The sequence below is a fragment of the Stegodyphus dumicola genome, chromosome X2 (genome assembly GCF_044657685.1).
Source record: "Stegodyphus dumicola isolate Sdum_Otavi_A_Nest chromosome X2, ASM4465768v1".
Lineage (NCBI taxonomy): Eukaryota > Metazoa > Arthropoda > Arachnida > Araneae > Eresidae > Stegodyphus > Stegodyphus dumicola.
Genome location: NC_140781.1, coordinates 77,964,287 through 77,982,459, shown reverse-complemented (window position 1 = coordinate 77,982,459; position 18,173 = coordinate 77,964,287). Strand labels below are relative to the sequence as shown.

The 18,173-nt window shown below is 33.7% G+C and overlaps 1 protein-coding gene across 2 annotated transcripts in view; it reads left to right on the top strand.

The window, feature by feature from the left end:
- LOC118184476 (histone-lysine N-methyltransferase NSD3-like) overlaps window positions 1-18,173 on the top strand; it is a 339,671-nt gene that overhangs the window by 105,806 nt on the left and 215,692 nt on the right. For both annotated transcript variants that reach the window (XM_085809719.1, XM_085809718.1), the window contains exon 4: window positions 9,806-9,917. In XM_085809719.1, coding sequence (XP_085665845.1) covers window positions 9,806-9,917 — 112 coding nt within the window. The remainder of the gene's footprint in view (window positions 1-9,805; window positions 9,918-18,173) is intronic.

The following is an 18,173-nucleotide window of genomic DNA, read 5'->3' as shown; positions in this document are numbered from 1 at the left end:
TGAATCCTATAAATACCCCAGGAATTCATATCCGGAATGAGGTCCTTGAGTATGGAACTCGGAATTTTATTGATGGGAAAATAAACGACCCAAAAGATAAATTTCTGCAAAATATGCCCAACTTTAGCTAATTGATGGAATGAAAACAGAATTTTTATAATCTCCTAAAACAAGAGTGTGCCTTTTAGTAGTTGAGATGAGAATTTTTTAACTGCTTGATTAATAATGTTGCGGGAAATGGCCCTGTCAATAGCTATTGCTTTTAAATAATTTAGTTCATCATCAAGCGATAGTTTGGAGGAGCAAACTTGAAGAGCACGGAAAACAGGAATAAATTAAAGCTAACTTTTGTTTATACGGATGACATGAAGGCAGGGCTTTTCATCCAATATTATTAATTAAGCAGTTAAAAAATTCTCATCTCAACACACTAAAAGGCACACTCTTGTTTTAGGAGATTATAAAAATGCAGTTGTCATTCCCTTCTTTCCATCAATTAGCTATACAGTTGCACATATTTTGCAGAAATTTAAATTTCAGATCGTTTATTCTCCCATCAATAAAATTCCAAGTTCCATACTCAAGCATTCCGGATATTAATTCCTGGGGTATTTATAGGATTCCTTGCCAGTGTGGTTTAATTTACAATGGCCAAATTAAGAGAGCCTTAAAATTTTGCGTCAAGAAACATGAGGCATATGTTAGAAAAAAGGAAACACAGTAGTCTTCTGTTGCCCAACGTTGTTGGTCCGAAAATCACACTTTCAATTTTTCTGCTGCCAAAATTATTGAAAATACATCTTCCATTGGAGAACTGGATTTTCTAGAGGCATTTCACATTCAAAAAAAGCTTTCTGTTCTAGTTAACGATCCTAATTCCAGTCCACCTTTTTTCCCTTTGGCCTTTAAAGAAATTAGGTTTTATGTATGGTTTCATGAACAGATGGCGCCACTAGCTTATTTTCTTTCGAGGCTTTCTTATCTTATTTGATCATTATATTCTATCTCGTTCATTTCCATTTTTGAAGATGAGGATGGTGGTTCGGTAAAACCATCGAAACTAGTCCTGTGAAAGTTTGAAAATATAACGCTGATTTTTGTTGACTTCTGAATTAGTATTTGTTCGGTGTGTTATTGTGTCTTAATTATAGAAGTCCCAAACAGGCTTATTTTTTTGCTTTCTTTTTCCACGTGGTTTTCGTCGTCTTGCGTTAGTATGTGTTTTGGAGCCGATAACAGCTTATTTTTTGCTTCCTTTTTTCCACGTGGTGTGGCTGCCATTTTGTGATTGCATGGGTTTCGGTAAGTGCTTTTTTGCAATTTTGAAGTTCTGTTTGTGTTTCGCATATTTGGATATTGTGCATTGCTTGTCTGATTTCATGCATTTTGTTTGCAAACGTTTTGTCTTCTAGTCGTTTCAGTGTGGATTTTTCTGCTGTATTGTGCGTGCTTTGTGATTGGTTAGTTAATTTAGGTTGATTTTCTGCATTGTTTATCATGCCTTCATCTGTTAATCGTTTCACTAAATCACGCCCGAAACGGGAAAAATTCCTGAATCATCTTGACTTTTTACTTAATGGTAAATGTAAAAAATTGATCCCCAATTTCATTCAAATCAAATCTAACCAAAAAGCTTCTAGTTGCGTTTCAAGAATTCTGTTAAACTGCAAGCTTGCCTTACTTTGGTCCATCATAAGGGATACACGTCAGCAATTGTCCAAAATTGAACATGAGCTCTATAAGCTTCATCTGGAACTCACTAATTCATATCCAAAATTCACTGCCCTTGAACAAAAGTCTTGTTCTCGAACAGAGAATGTAGTTAACTGTCATAAAAACACCCTTGCTGTTAAATTCGGAAAACTTTTTGCTGTCTTCCAGTTCAAGTAGTTCAAAAAATCTTCCCATTGTAAACATTAAGCCAAATAGTTAATATTTCTAATGTTAGTTTATCAGAAGAACAAGAGAGAATTCTAAAGTATAATTTTAACTTCTCACAAACCTGTAAATCCTCGATTCCAAAGATTTTGGCTTTCAAGTTTAGTAAAGTTTCAGATTCACAGAAAGAAATGATTAGGCATCTTATCGCTCATAACGTGAAATTCAATAAACCTTTGAAAGCAAATCTAACTGCGAGAGAAAGATCTACTATGCGCGAAATTCATTCTAACCCAGATATTATCATTTCAAAGGCCGACAAGATGGCCAGATAGCCGTAATGGATAAGAATAATTACATTGATGGTGTCGCTAAACTCTTAAACAAAGGACCATATAATCTAATCCCTAAAGATCCTTCACATTCGGACCTGTCAAAAATAAAACCTGCGATCAAATCTTCACAAACCATTTCAAGCAAATTAAAACATTCGCTTATCCCATCTGTTGCGAATTGTACCACATTATATGCTCTTCCCAAAATTCATGAAAGTGGTATTGCTTTCCGCCCTATTGTATCAAATTTAGGTACTGCCTTGTATCCATTAGCTAAATATTTAGTTTCTAGATTTTCAGCTCTATTAGACAATAACATTTACACCATAAAAAAATTCAATAGAGTTTGTAAAAAAGGTTAAAAACATTTCTCCTAGAAATTTACTCATGATTTCTTTTGATGTAAAATCATTATTCACCAATGTTCCAGTGGAGGTTGCATTAAGATGTCTAGAAACCAGACTTCGCGAATTTCATTTCTCTTGCATCGGAATTGATGAACTAATTTCTCTCACTCAACTCTGTTTGAAACAAACACATTTTGTTTTCCAAAATAAATTTTACAAACAAACTGAGGGATTAGCCATGGGAAGCCCCCTCAGTCCCATCCTGGCTGATATATACATGCATTGTTATGAATCAAAATTGTTTGAAACTTTAAACTTCCCGGTATGGTTTCACTACATAAACGATACTTTTACCCTGTTTGAAGGTAATAAAGATGATTTAAATAAACTTTCAACAATGAATTCTATTGATCCTGCTATTGAGTTCACTTTTGAACTTGAGACTTGCAATTCTCTTCCATTTGTCGACGTTCTGGTCACACGCTACACATCCAAATTCAGTACTACGGTTTACCTTAATCGATTTACCTTCCACCACACTTTAAATCATGTTATCCAACTAAACAAAAGTTAGCTTCATTTTATCCCTATGTTTTCCGTGCTCTTCAAGTTTGCTCCTCCAAACAATCCCTTGATTTAGAACTAAATTATTTAAAAGCAGTAGCCATACAGGGGCTTTTACCCAACATTATTAATCAAGCAGTTAAAAAAATTCTCATCTCAACACACTAAAAGGCCTACTCTTGTTTTAGGAGATTATAAAAATTCTGTTGTCATTCTCTTCTTTCCATCAATTAGCTATAAAGTTGCACATATTTTGCAGAAATTTAAATTTCAGGTCGTTTATTCTCCCATCAATAAAATTCCGAGTTCCATACTCAAGCGTCCCATTCCGGATATGAATTCCTGGGGTATTTATAGGATTCCTTGTCAGTGTGGTTTAATTTACATTGGCCAAACTAAGAGAGCCTTACAATTCCATGTCAAGGAACTTGAGGCATATGTTAGAAAAAAGGAAACACAGAAGTGTTCTGTTGCCCAACATTGTTGGTCACAAAATAACACTTTCAATTTTTCTGCTGCCAAAATTATTCAAAAAATATCTTCCATTGGAGAACTGCATTGTCTAAAGGCATTTTACATTTAAAAAAGTCTTTCTGTTCTAGTTAAACATCCTAATTCCAATCCATCTTTGCCTTCGGCCTTTAAAGAGATTATGTTTTAGTTCTGGTTTCATGAACAGATGGCACCACTAGCTTACTTTCTGTTGAGGCTTTCTTATCTTATCTGATCATTATATCCTATCTCGTTATTTGCGTTTTTGCAGCTGAGGATTGTGTTTCGGTAAAACCATCAAAGTTAGTCCTGTGAAAATTTGAAAATATAATTCTGATTTTTGTTGTTTGACTTCTGAATTAACAATGAACTTGTTCGAGTCCTGCAATGTTTTTACAAGAAATCCAAACGTATGTAAGTCCAAGTTGTGATGTGACAGACCATAGGAGATTAAGCAGAAGGGCAGCTTGGAAAAATCACCGAGATCTTACCAAGCAAATATGTTATAACGAGACTGGCTAAACTTCAAACAACGTATGAACATATTCTTAGACCGATTCAACGTTTGTACCTTTAAAGTATCTATCTGTAATCCTATCACCTTCTCAAAAAGAGTTTTCATTTTGGTGGAAGATAAACCAATTGTGTGTAAACTGCATGTGTAATACGTAACTGTGAAATTGGAAGTCATGCAACAGTGGTTTCCACATTGGGACAGGTAGTTGAGATCCCCGAAAGACTGAATTTGTGATTTTAATATTGATATCCAATTTTGTAAATATTTGTTTAAATTATTGTAGCTATATGAGTTAGATGCCATGTAAATATTAACATTTTAATGTCATCATGTAAGTTAAGCTTTTGAGGTCATATTTAACTTAGATGGGAGAATACAGAAAAATTGAAAGGAAACGCCTTTATAGGTAACTACTGGTTACTTTTAACCGTCTTCATTAATACTAAATGACACTGCAACACACACCAGTCCATACATATCGGCCATGATTAGTTTCTAGAGACTCTCATTTTTCAAAGAAATCATCCAGATTTTTTTTGGATATAAAACAAATTGTTTGCAAAGAAATTTCTTCGTTGGTTTCTTGGCTGTATGCTGATCTCTTTATTCTATATTAGTTTTAAGTTTTTATCTTGAAACGTTGCCTAAAATCAAACAACAAACATTTGGTATACCCAGAGTGGGATCACTAAAACACCAGACCAACAACTGTATTGCTGTTTCACTGCAGAATTTTCTATAGTGAGCCCATTCACAACAGAAAGGTGGGGGGGCACAGCTGTGTTTCATTTCTTTCTTTTTTTTTTTTTTTTTTTTTGCAGGGGGTATCAACTAAGGAATTGGGGTGTTTTCCTGAAGGTTGGGGTAATTTTATCAGTTAGCTCCTTGATTTTTCACTACAACAGGTCTCTTTTTATCATGCTTTCATTGAAAGAAGTTTTATTAGCTGTACATTTTAATAGTTTTGAGTTGTAGAAGATTATTTAATTTCATTTTATAGTGTTTTCTTAACTGTAGACATAATATTAGATTATTTTGTCTGATTTTAATTAATTTGCAGATGGATCGGGGAGGGCTTTTTTTTGTTTATGCGCATGTAGTCATCATATAACCAAGAAGTTCCTTTATTATCTGAGGAGTGTAGAGTAGAGGCTTCCCTGTGGTGGACCTTGAGTAATACTAAATCTGCTATGGTAATCAGAATAATTTGTTTTAATCGCAGGCAAAATCTTTTACTCTATTACGTGCTTTCCAGGAATGCTTACTTCAGCGCACTTTTCGAAGCTCCATTCATTCAGTGAACTGCCTCGGGCACACCCATAAAATTAAAATGATAAGTGCTATCTTTACAAAATATTACTTGTTTACTTTTCTAGGCCTGATTAGACTGCATATCATTTTTTTCCCCTGAAATTCTAACTTTAAGAAGTATCGTGTTGGAAAGGATTAACAGAGTTGCCAACTCTCCCGATTTAGGCGGGAGACTCCTGATTTTCGACCGCTCTCCCGCCAACCAGATTTACAAAATATTCCTCCCGACTTTTTTTTATTCTTAAAATTTCTCACGATTTTTTATGGAACTTGGCTTAATACTTCGTTATACAAACAAAAAAAAAGTGATTTTGGACATCTGAAAGCAATTGAATTTTCTCTAGATTATATCTAAAACAAAACCTTGCGAATCAGATGAGAATTCCTGCTTTGTGAGTGAGAGCATACGTATCCAGAAATGTCGTTCTCCAATGGGCATCGAGCTACACTGTGTGTCATCTGGCATATATTAGCCAATGAGCACAAAGCAAGCTCAAGGCTGTTATTTGGATGTTCTTTAGTTATTTCGTTCATCTTGTCCTGAGTTGTGTGAGTATATGTGCCTTCGGAACATAGTTTTAGAAATAATCATCTTTTGTTATGTCTGCCTGAAAGGTGAAATAGATCATCTTTTGTTATGTCTGCGTGAAAGGTGAAATACTCGTGTACGTTTCAAAAATCGTACACAGTTGACTTTCCTTCCATTATTTCCTCAAGGAAATGTAATAAATTTGCGATGTTTAATGTCTGTCATTGCGATTTTTCGATTTCGCATGGTGGAAGGGCGGATGTTCTCAAACACGTGCGTACACAAAAACACAAGGACAACATGAGTTGTTTTGAAAAACGAAAAATGATATTTTTCTTCGGAAACAAAGGACTAAAAGGTTATTAATGCAAAATGTCTGTTCTCTGCCTTTTTGCTGAAGCACAACCTGCCACTGAATGCATCGGATCACGCTGCAGCTTTAATTTATTTAGAAAAATGTTTCCCCGATAGTGAAATCGCTAAGAAATACTCAAGTGCAAGGACCAAAACAGGTGCAATTGTCAAAGAAATGGGTTCGAAAAATAAATCTTCAGTTATTGATTGCATTAAAACAGCTCCGTTCTGCCTCTCTACGGATGGAAGCAATTAAACCGATTCAAAACTGTATCAAATTTTTGTTTCTTTTTTTAATTCAGAGTCTTCAGAAATTGAGTGCCGTTTACTTTCTGTCCCCGCTTTAGAAGGACATTCGACAGACTTTAATATAGCACAGCTAATTATTAATACTTTAAAAGAAAATGCAGTCCCTATGGATAATTGTTTAGGTGCCGATAATGCACCAGTAATGGTAGGCTTAAAGACTGGTGTTGCAGGCATCTTAAGAAAGGAAAATTCAGATTTGCAGATTATGAGGTGCACCTGTCACCTCTTAAATTTAGCAGCTGAAAAAGAGGCAGCTTCTTTACCAATAAATGTCAATGAACACATTGTTGATATTTATTTCTGATATAAGGTACTTTTTGAACAGATTTCCTGTTCAAAAAGTACCTTATATGAAAAGAATATAAGGTACTTTTTGAACAGGAAATTTCATCAGCTCCTGAAAGATGCTGATGAAATTTTAAAATATAGTGAACTGTCTAGAATTATGTTGGCCATCTTGACAGTTCCCCATAGTAATGCAGAGTGTGAGAGGATTTTCAGTGTTTTTGCAAAAGCTAGGACTAAATTTAGATCTAATCTTAGTGATGACACATTAGAAAAACTTTTATTAGCGAAAGCAGGCCTGCGTGGAATAGCTATGAACAAAATTATGAAGTTTCTTTCTTAATGAAAGCAAAGGTTGATCTTTACATTATGGTAACTTGGCGTTTTTTTGGCGAAAATTTGGCGACCAACTCTCCTACAGCAACCCTCTATTTTTTTTCCCACCGCCATTTTGTCTTCACGAAGTAAAGACGTTTCTTTTCTTTTTATCTATTGAACACTTCTTCCAACAATCTACTAGCCGAATTACACTTATGCTAGAAATTTTATCTAACAAAACTGCTTAATCATGACAAATATTCACTGCAAAATTGGGAAAAAGTGCACAATACCATACTCCTTACGCGTTTTTCAAAATAACACATACACATAAACCATGTACACGCCGACTTATTTTTACTTAAAAAAACATCCCAGAATTGCACAAAAATGGCATTGCGCACACTCTTCACTATATCCATGTACACTGCTTTTTTCTCATAAATTAGAAAAATTTCACGAAAATACATGACAATTTTCTCAATCTTTAAACCCGGTAAAAAGAACATATATGAAATTACCTGATCGCGAAAAAGTATTTACCCTTTACAAATATGAACATTTCCACATATAAAATAAATAAAATATCCAAAAACTTTTACCTCTAAATCATCTATTACATTATACACGTCACCAACAAATTCATACCGCAAGCATTACAAATACTTAGTATCAAATATTTAAATTATTTCCATGCACGTTTACTTCAACTTAAACGTATACCAAATTCCTACAAACATAAAATTCACAAAATAGCTATCATTTAATTAAAATATCACTAAACCATGTACACGTCGACTTATTTTTACTTAAAAAAAATCCCAGAATTGCACAAAAATGGCATTGCGCACACTCTTCACTATATCCATGTACACTGCTTTTTTCTCATAAATTAGAAAAATTTCACGAAAATACATGACAATTTTCTCAATCTTTAAACCCGGTAAAAAGAACATATATGAAATTACCTGATCGCGAAAAAGTATTTACCCTTTCCAAATATGAACATTTCCACATATAAAATAAATAAAATATCCAAAAACTTTTACCTCTAAATCATCTATTACATTATACACGTCACCAACGAATTCATACCGCAACCATTACAAATACTTAGTGTCAGATATTTAAATTATTTCCATGCACGTTTACTTCAACTAAAACGTATACCAAATTCCTACAAACATAAAATTCACAAAATAACTATCATTTAATTAAAATATATTTATAAATGAGCACATACATTAAATTAATAAAAATTACCTTACAATCCTAATTACTTTAAACTAAATCATTGCTAATAACAATTTTACCAATAATACCAAATTCCTTTACTTCCACCTTACATTTAGAACAATGCATAAAAATAATATCCTCAAATAATTAAAAATACTAACTTACCTAATCTTCTTCAGAATCTTGATTACGTGTCCGATAAACTTTTCTTTAGTTACGGCCATGGGATCCAAAAATTCACGAACACTGTTTCACACAACACAGAATAAACCAAATACAAAATTTCCAGATTTTTTCCTGATTTCCCCCCTTTTCCGATTAAAGAACCGTAATTCGTCCATTAATATCACATGACATATCCCATGATCTCTCATTTCCCTCACACAAAATAATGCGTAATCGGAACTGAGTACGGCTCACATTATTACCAAAGTCCCAGGTAGTAACCTTTATCGCCTCCAAAATGTCGCCAAACTACCAGTTACCATATTGTAAAGATCAACCAAAGCAAAATCTGCCTCTGTTTATAACATTTGTACGAAAACTGATTAAAGTTTTTTTTTTTTTTTGTGGTTGTTTTCTTAAACGATGCAAGGAATAAAAATGTGTTTTATGTGTAAGGTATTTTTGTGTTGCTTGCATTTAAGAATGAGTAACTATTTAAAGGTAATTCATTATTAAAAACTATATTTTTGTCATTTAAAAAGTCTTTTTAACATTGTGAAAAATCTCCTGATTTCATAAAAACAATCTCCGGATTTTTGAGTGTCATAGATTGGCAAGTATGGATTAAGTAAATAAAGAATGTGAAGTAAAAATATTCATACACTATAGTTTATTGGAATTGTTTTGGCATCTTTTGCTGAGTTCTTTTCTTTTTGAATTAAAAAAAAATGACTAGAGTAAGTGCTTTCAGAGTAAGCCAGTGCAAACATTTTTGTGTCGTGTGCCATATATCTTTTTCTGATTTGAATTTAGTCATTATGAGAGGATTATTTCTCTCATTGGAGTTGACATCTCTAACAAAGATATTACAATATAACTGATAAAGAAATACTTTTAGTAAAAATAAGCATTTGTAATTCGATGGATTAGGTGAAAATCATGTGGAATGATAATAACATGAATCTGTATTAGATACTTACTTAATATGAATGAACACATATATGTACACACAAACAGTAGCCCCAAGTAACTGGAGGACAATGAGAAACCTAACTAGTACTCTATATTAAGTTGAAAATAAATATATTTATAGTTTATAAATAAATTTTACCTAACTCATTGGTTTGGGTGTTTAATATTTGTCCTGTTTTTCTTACACATGTAGGCTGGAGTAAAACAGCTTTGGAATGAAGCTATTGAGGAAGCTCTAAAGGCTTTTGCAATCAAAGATATAAATGACAGGCTTGAAGCTAATGTATTCAATTATTATGTGCCTAGTAAGTGGTAACTTTATCTTTGTATATATTATTTTTTCTTACTGTATTGTACTATAGCTACATTTGTAATGCCAAAATTACCTACGTGGTTATTATTTGACTTTAAAGGTATTACAGATATGTGTAATTATATATTTGTGCTACATTTTGTAGATTTTCACTAGCTTTGTACTTATAAAGCATGTTGTACTGCCTGCAAAAAATTAAGGCATAAACATGTTTCTTATGTAGTTTTGCAAAAATAGATGAGAATATCAAATAATGTTTACAGAAGAAGGAAATGATAAAAGTAGTGAAAAATATGTACAATGGAAAACTGTTTGTTTTGGAAACATTGATACTTAAATTATTGATAATATTTCATATACACAAATGAACTGATGTGGGGAAAGCATTCATTTATTGAAAATTTCTTTGTGAAACATACATTAGGCCCTAGAGAATTTGCTAGCCAGTTTTGCTAAGATACTGAGCAGCTGGCTGTGTATAGATGGGCATGTTACAGACTAAAGCGCTGTGGCAACTAAATATAAGGTGAAATGTTATCCACAGACTACAGTTGGTTTCTTAGTGAATGTAGATTAAAATGAGCAATTCCAAACTGAATGTGAAGACTGCTCATGAAAGGAATTTTTTTTTCCAGAAACTGATATTCTGCTTATTCTTTTACACAGAGCACGGTAACTGAGATTGATGAGAGCATGGCATATGGCACAGAGAACAGTGGCACTAATTCCTATTCTTAGATAAGTCCAGGTTCTTTCTACAATGTGACTTACATTGTTTTATGATTTGTGAATAGCAAGGATCACAATATAGCTAGTTGTGAAGGGAATACTTAAGATCGATACAGCAATATCCTCATTTGAGCAGAGAAATTAAACGTTAACCCGTCAAATACGTATTTGTCAATGCATCGCCAATGAATATTCCTGCAAAATGTTAGATGACATTGTCTCACTTGTCAGTGTGATTCTTACAGGATCTGTTACAGCTCAGATATATAAATCTTTTATCTTTATGCAACATAATATGCCTCACCTTATTGTGATTTCTTTATTTTAATTGATAACATCCACTGTACTGTTATCTTTATGAGCAAAGTATTTATCAAATGGATTAGCCTGGCAGATGATCAGATATTGTGGTCCCATACATGCTGAGTTATCAAAATCTACTACCACTCCCCTAATGTTAGTTGATTTGTCTTCTCTTCTGAGGTTCTGCAATGAGGTTTATGACATGCCATCTCTGCTTCTGACTGAAGTATAAAGATTAATAGAGCATGGAGAAGACACATCAAACTTGCTATCTTGTCATAGGAGTACATATTTTGTATTAAAATGCTTCTTATTTAAGCAAAAATGCATTTGATCGACATTTCATTAATCATAGTTTTGAAAATCATGTCTTTTAGCTCTAGGAATACAACCTTTGTACAATGTAATAAGTAACTGCATAGTTTATACCTGTAGTGATTTTCTATTTTCCGCTTTTTTCTTTCTTTTTTGTGTGTGTTTTCTGTAAACTTCTGTCCTAAAAGCTATTTGTTCTTAACGATTTGAATGTCAGTATCTTTTCAAAAAAATTTTATGTAAGAATGCAATTCTTATTTTCCCTGGGGAGTTAAGAATAAAGGGAAAGGCTGTAATAAGTTTCTCCCATCCTATTGTTTGAAGCTATGTCACACCCCTCTTTATTCTGATTCATTCAATCAACATTATGCCAAGATACACCATTAAAAATAATTCATAATGAAAGAAAGCAGCCAGCAGAATCACATATATTTTTATAAGTATTGGGTCATCCATAAAATTCTGCAGTTTTTCTAATTGAGGTGTATTTTCATTAAATTATTTTGTTACGGCTTGTAAGGAGTGACACTAGTTAAAACATATGCTTAAATACTGTCCCATATGCTCACTGTGTTGTGGTACAAGTCTTTTTTTCTACGCAGTGGTAAGAACTGAGAACTCAAACCTTCATTTACATCATGTTATACTTTTATTTTTAAAAAGAAAAAACTGATAGTCTGCTGATAAAATTTGTGCTCTATATGGAAAAAGTGCTGTTTTTGTGGACACTGTTGAAAGGTGGTTTGAGAAGTTTTGAGCAGTTGTATTTTGAGATTTGAGGATGATGCCCTTTCTGAACTACCATCCTCTCTAAGCAAGAACCTAATTAAAAGAAGCTGTCTTTGAAAAGCCATGTTATACAACTAAGAAATTATCAGATAGACTAAACATTCTGAAAAGTATATGAAGAATGGGTATATAATCTGCTACAATATATGTGTACCCCATATTTTAATGGAGAATTTGCTTGCTTCAAATTTGGCATGTGATTCTTTGCTGAAAAGAATGGAAAACACTTTTCTTTTGACATGACTTATTAATGGAGATGAGAGGTGGTTACAAGAATAATGTTAAAAGAAGAATCTCATGGTGTAAACCAAATGAACCTTCTTTATAACACCAAGAGGAAGGCTACATGTCCCAAAAAAGTAATACTTTGTGGATAATGAGACTAGGAATTGTATAAGTTCTTGCTACCATATCAGATGACAAATTCAAGAGTTATTGTCCTTAAATGACAATTTAAACGCAGAAATTGAATGAAGTACCTAGAACTGAGCAGTAGTCTAGGTGTTATCTTTCATTATGAAAGGATGGCTGGGATGTTTTGTGTCACATCCCATGTTCACTAGAATTTGTCCCCCTCGATTTTAATCTCTACAGGTCACTTCAAAATTCACCGAATGGCCTGGATTTCTGTTTTGAGATAGGCAGACACCACCTTAATAACTTCATTATGTATAGATCTAATGACTTAAAGTATTTTTTCAACAGTTGGAGAGATGGCAAAAAGTTGTAGAACAAAATGGTACTTATGTGATTCAACGAAATTTTATGTTTTTATGCTTCATTTGTGTTTATCAAAAAACTCTGCAGTACTTTCTGGATGTCCCAGTATATTATAATTGAAGAACAGAATAATTCAAATTTTGAGTAATTTTAGGGTACAGAACATGCATTCACTGTTGACTACAATAGCAGCTGTTTTGTGACTGGCTATGGAGTCAAACAGATTTTGAATGGCAGTTACGGATGTTGGAGGTTGTGGCTCCCGTTCTGTGCCAGATTTCATGTATTATACTGGCATGCTGGTGTTATCAAGCTAGTTTCTGTGCAACCGTTGGCCAGACATTTTCAATAGCAAGAATGTGTCACCCAAGGTAGCAAGTAGTGAAACACTGGACAGCATAAGACACCTGAAAAATTTCACCAAAAATTTTTTACACACAATAAGAGTGTAGGAAACTCATGGAAGAATTTTGCATATGCGTTAAGAAATTTTTTTTAATGAATGGATAAGCGGAATTAAAGTAGATACTTTTGAGAAACTTAGCGACCTTATTGTAGCGGATCAGATAAAACGTAAAGTGTCTCCAGAAGTAAAAGATAATTTTATTGACATATGGTCCGATTTGATTTCATCAATTGATTTAGTTGAAAAACTAGATGATTATGATACCTTGAAGTCAACTTTCAACAGTAAACAACCGCGTAAAGAAGGGTCTTATGACAAACGAAACTCCTTTAAAGATGGTCCAGTTGCTACAATCAACGAAAAGAAAAAACTCTACAGTATCACACACAATGAAAAAGGTGAACCAAAATGTTTCAGCTGTAATAATTTTTTACACATCTCAAGGGACTGTCCGCTGCCCAAACCAGTAGTAACATGTCGAAAATGTAATAAAACAGGTCATAAAGCTAAAAATTGTGTTACTAAAGCTGTAAATAATCATTCAAATGAAAAAAAATTATTCTGTTGAGCAAGTTGGTGAAAATTTAGAAGAGAACAATTCATATTTGAAGAAAGCAAAACTGAATAATTCTGAAGAAGTACAGGCTTTAATTGATACGGGGAGTTCTAGTTGTCTCTTAAGGACTTCAGTTGCTGAGAAACTTAAAGTGAAATCAGAACCTGCTATGAATGAATTGTACGGTTTTGGAAATCAAAGGGTGCCCTGCAGTGACCTCTATAGGAATGATTAAAGCCGATGTTGAAGTTGATAATGTAAAAGGCCAAGGCATAAATATATACCTTGTACCTGATAATGCACAGCCAGTTGATCTAATCATCGGACGGACATGGCTTGATCTCCCTCACATCGCTTATGTCAGAATAGGAAAAAGATTTCATTTCGGGTATAGGGAAGATGAACTATTTAGTAACCTCCAAATTGATAAAAAAATAAATCGAGTCTGCCTTAAAGCTCTTGAGGAAAATGAATTAGAGAAAAATACGATCAGTCTTGTCTGTTCTCAAACAGATTCTGTAGATAATGGATTAATTATGATAGAAAATCCTTCCGAAGGTATAGGCTGTTTATTAGAAATTAAGAATGGCGAAACTTGTATACCAATGATTAACGTTGGCGATAGAAGTGTTAGGCCCCAAAAAGATCAATGCGTTGGGAGAGCGGAAGAAATTGAACTATGTTTAAATACTGAAATTTCTGAATTGAGCTCGAACTTAGCAAAAACGGAAAATATTAACAACACAAAAGTTCCTATAAGTTTAAGCCAAGTTAAAATTGGCTCGGATCTCGACGTTGATCACCAGCAAGAGTTATAGTGTCTTCTTAATGAATACAGAGATTGCTTTGCACTAAATATTTCAGAACTAGGGTGCACAGATCTCCTAAAAATGGACATTAAGAAAATCGAAGGTTCAAAGCCAGTATGTATGAAGCCTTATAGAACAAATGCCTCTGTAAGAGCTGCGATCAAAGAAAAGTTCAAGAATGGAAAGAAAATGGAATTGTAACAAAAACGCGATCCCCATATGATAGTCCTGTCATACTAGTAAAGAAAAAGATCGGTGAATACAGATTAGTTGTTGATTACAGACGTCTCAATAGTCAAACTATAAAAGATAAATTTCCCCTGCCTAAAATAGATGATTTATTAGAACAATTGCATGAGTGTAATCTGTTTACAACACTAGATTTAGCACACGGATATTTACAAATTCCATTAACCGAAAGTGCAAAATTGAAAACACCGGATGTAATACCGTATGAATGTGGACAATTTGAAAGAATGGTTTTTGGCTTGACTAACACTCCTGCGGAATTTCAACCATTGATGTATCATGCACTATCCTCATTATGTAATAAAGAAGTGTTGTGCTACCTTGATGATATACTTGTTCCAGCAAGGACTTGGGAAGAAATGATTCAGAAATTAATTGAAGTATTCGAAGCACTGCGTGCAGCTAAGCTAACCCTGAAGTTACTGAAATGTGAATTTGCCAAACAAGAAATAGAATACTTGGGCTTTATCTTCAATAAAAACGGAATAAAGCCAGGATCAAGAAAAGTTGAAGTAATATCAAAATTCCCAGAACCTAAAAACCTTCATGAAGTTCGACGATTTCTTGGTTTAACAAGTTTTTTTAGAAGGTTTATTCCAAATTATGCCATTAAAGCTGGACCATTGACTCAACTAATTAAGAAAAATCAAACATTCAGATGGGAAGAAAGTCAGTGGAATTCTTTTACAGTGCTGAAAAATGAACTGACGAATCATTTTAACTGACGAATCAACTGACGAATTACAGTGCTGAAAAATGAACTGACGAATCAATTTTAGCTCTGTACAACCCTAAAGCTCAAACAGAAGTCCATACGGAAGCCCATACTTCAGTTGCTCAGAGGGCATCTTACTTCAACTCGGAAGTGACGGCAAATGGCATCTTGTCTACTGCGTGAATAAAAACACAACGGAAGCTGAAAAGAATTATCACTCGAGTAAACTTGAGCTAATGGCAATTGTCTGGACTCTAGATAGACTTCGACAATTCTTACTCGGAATTGAATTTACGATAGTTACCGACTGCCAAGCATTGGTTTACATGAATGCAAAGAAATCTAGCAATCCCCAAATTGCTCGTTGGAGTATCCTTATTCAAGAATATAATTTTGAAATATGCCACAAACCAGGAATTAAAATGTCTCATGTCGACGCAATCAGTAGAGCTCCTGTTATTAATTCATCATACACTATGCATTCTTTGATAGAAGATAATTTAGATGTTTGTCTGACCTTAAATTTAGACCAACAAATTCTTATGATACAGCATGCAGATGAAAAGTTAAGAGAATTAATAACAATTTTGAAGAAAGACCCAAGTTAAAGAACCACAGAAGAAAATCAAAATGTAGAAAATTATATTTTGAAAAGGAATAGACTGTTCCGTATTGTGGAAGATGGAGAAAAGAAGTTATTATACGTCGTACCTAAAAGCATGAGAAAAAGCATAGTTGTGAAGTTTCATGACCTTATGGGACATTTTGCTGTTGATAGGACTGTCTCAAAAATCAAAGAACTGTACTGGTTTCCTGCTATGAAGAGATATGTTCGTCGACACATATCAATGTGCTTCTAATGCCTCATCAACAAAGTTCCAGAGGGAAAAAGACAGGGTCTTTTGCATCCTATACCCCCAGGCCGCAGACCTTTTGCAACAATACACATTGATCATCTTGGACCTTTCATCACAAGTTCTAAAAGAAACAAGGAATTGTTAGTCGTCATTGATAATATGACCAGATTCATTCGATTGTATGCTGTGAAAAACACATCTTCGAAGAACGTACTGAAATCATTGATGAGTTTCATAGAAGAATTTGGATTACCAGATCGTATAATTAATATCAGATCGAGGTTCTTGTTTTACTTCAAAGGAATTTCAAAATTTTTGCAAGGAAAAGGGAATTCTTCATGCATTAAATTCAACCTCCCACCCACAAGAAAATGGTGTGGCCGAGAGATCGAACAGAACAATTTTATCAACGATAATGAAATGTAAAGATCAAAAGTATTGGGACAAAAGTAAAGATCAAAAGACATCAATGACAATGACATAATCATCAATGAAAAGTAAAGATCAAAAGGATTGGGACAAAAGAATTAAAGAAATTGGGAGAAACTTGAATAACACAATCAATAAAAGTATTGGGAAAACACCATTTGAAATACTTCACGGATATGTACCACAATTTCAAGATGGAGATTTGAGATCACTTGCTGATGAAGAAGCAGAAGTTTGGAAGGAATCGGAAAAACTACAAAAAGAAGCTAGAGAAAAGATTGTTAGAGAACAAGAAAAAATTAAAACTTATTATGACAAGAAGAAATCGGGATCTCTATCATTTGAGCTAGGAGAAATAGTAGTAGTTAAAAGAAATTCAAAATCTACACCTGGAGAACCAACCAAAACTCAACCTAAGTATCGTGGTCCAATGATTGTGACAGAAGTACTTCCGGGTGACACTTATAGAATATCACAACTAGAAGACTTTATATCATTATAGAATATCAACTTTTATGCATCAACTGCTCATGTAAGTTAACTAAAATCTTGTAAAAATGCAGAAGCAAATGATGATGACGACGATGGTGATAATGACGAAAACGATGAACTTAAAAGGCCCAAACGAACAGTGCGCAAACCATTGCGCTATAGAGACTTTGTATACAGGGTTCGTAGCAGTCCTTATAAGTGCTTATAAGTCCTTATATTTGAAAATAAAATATAAAGGCTCTTATAGGTGCTTACTTTTTCTTTAAAGCCCTTAAATTTTTTGTTTTTAGTGCTTATTTTTTGCTTTTAGTGCTTTTTTTTTTTTAATGAACGCGCTATTTTTCCCGGTACCAAAGCCGAAACTAAATAAACAACTCTTCTTCCTAATATGGAATGTCAGATGGTGAATCATACTCCCGGAAATAGCTTTTCCCCTTTCTCTGCATTAACATAACCTTTGGTGTGCACGAAGAGCACAGACAGGTGCCCGTCGTTCTATTGGTCAAAGAAATGCGAAAGTAATAAATAAAGGGAAAGTAATCGAATAGTTAAAATAATTTTGTTTTTTTTGGCCAATACATTATACAGTACGAAGATTGGGAGGTTCTCCCCTTTCTCCGCAAAATCTCAAATATTGAAACTGTTACAGTTCGCTGCAAAACAAGCAACGGACTTTTTTTTTTTTGTCACTTTCCAATCTGAATTGAATAGGACTAAAAGTTCTGCGGTCTACCAACCCAAGCGAAGAATGATTCTATTCTGGAAATTTAATGCTGTCTGTTGAAAATTAGAATGAAAAACACCCCAGTTATTTAGTTCTTTATTCTCCCAATACCGGCAGCTGTTGATTCCGATTGCGTAATATCACGTAGGGAAGAA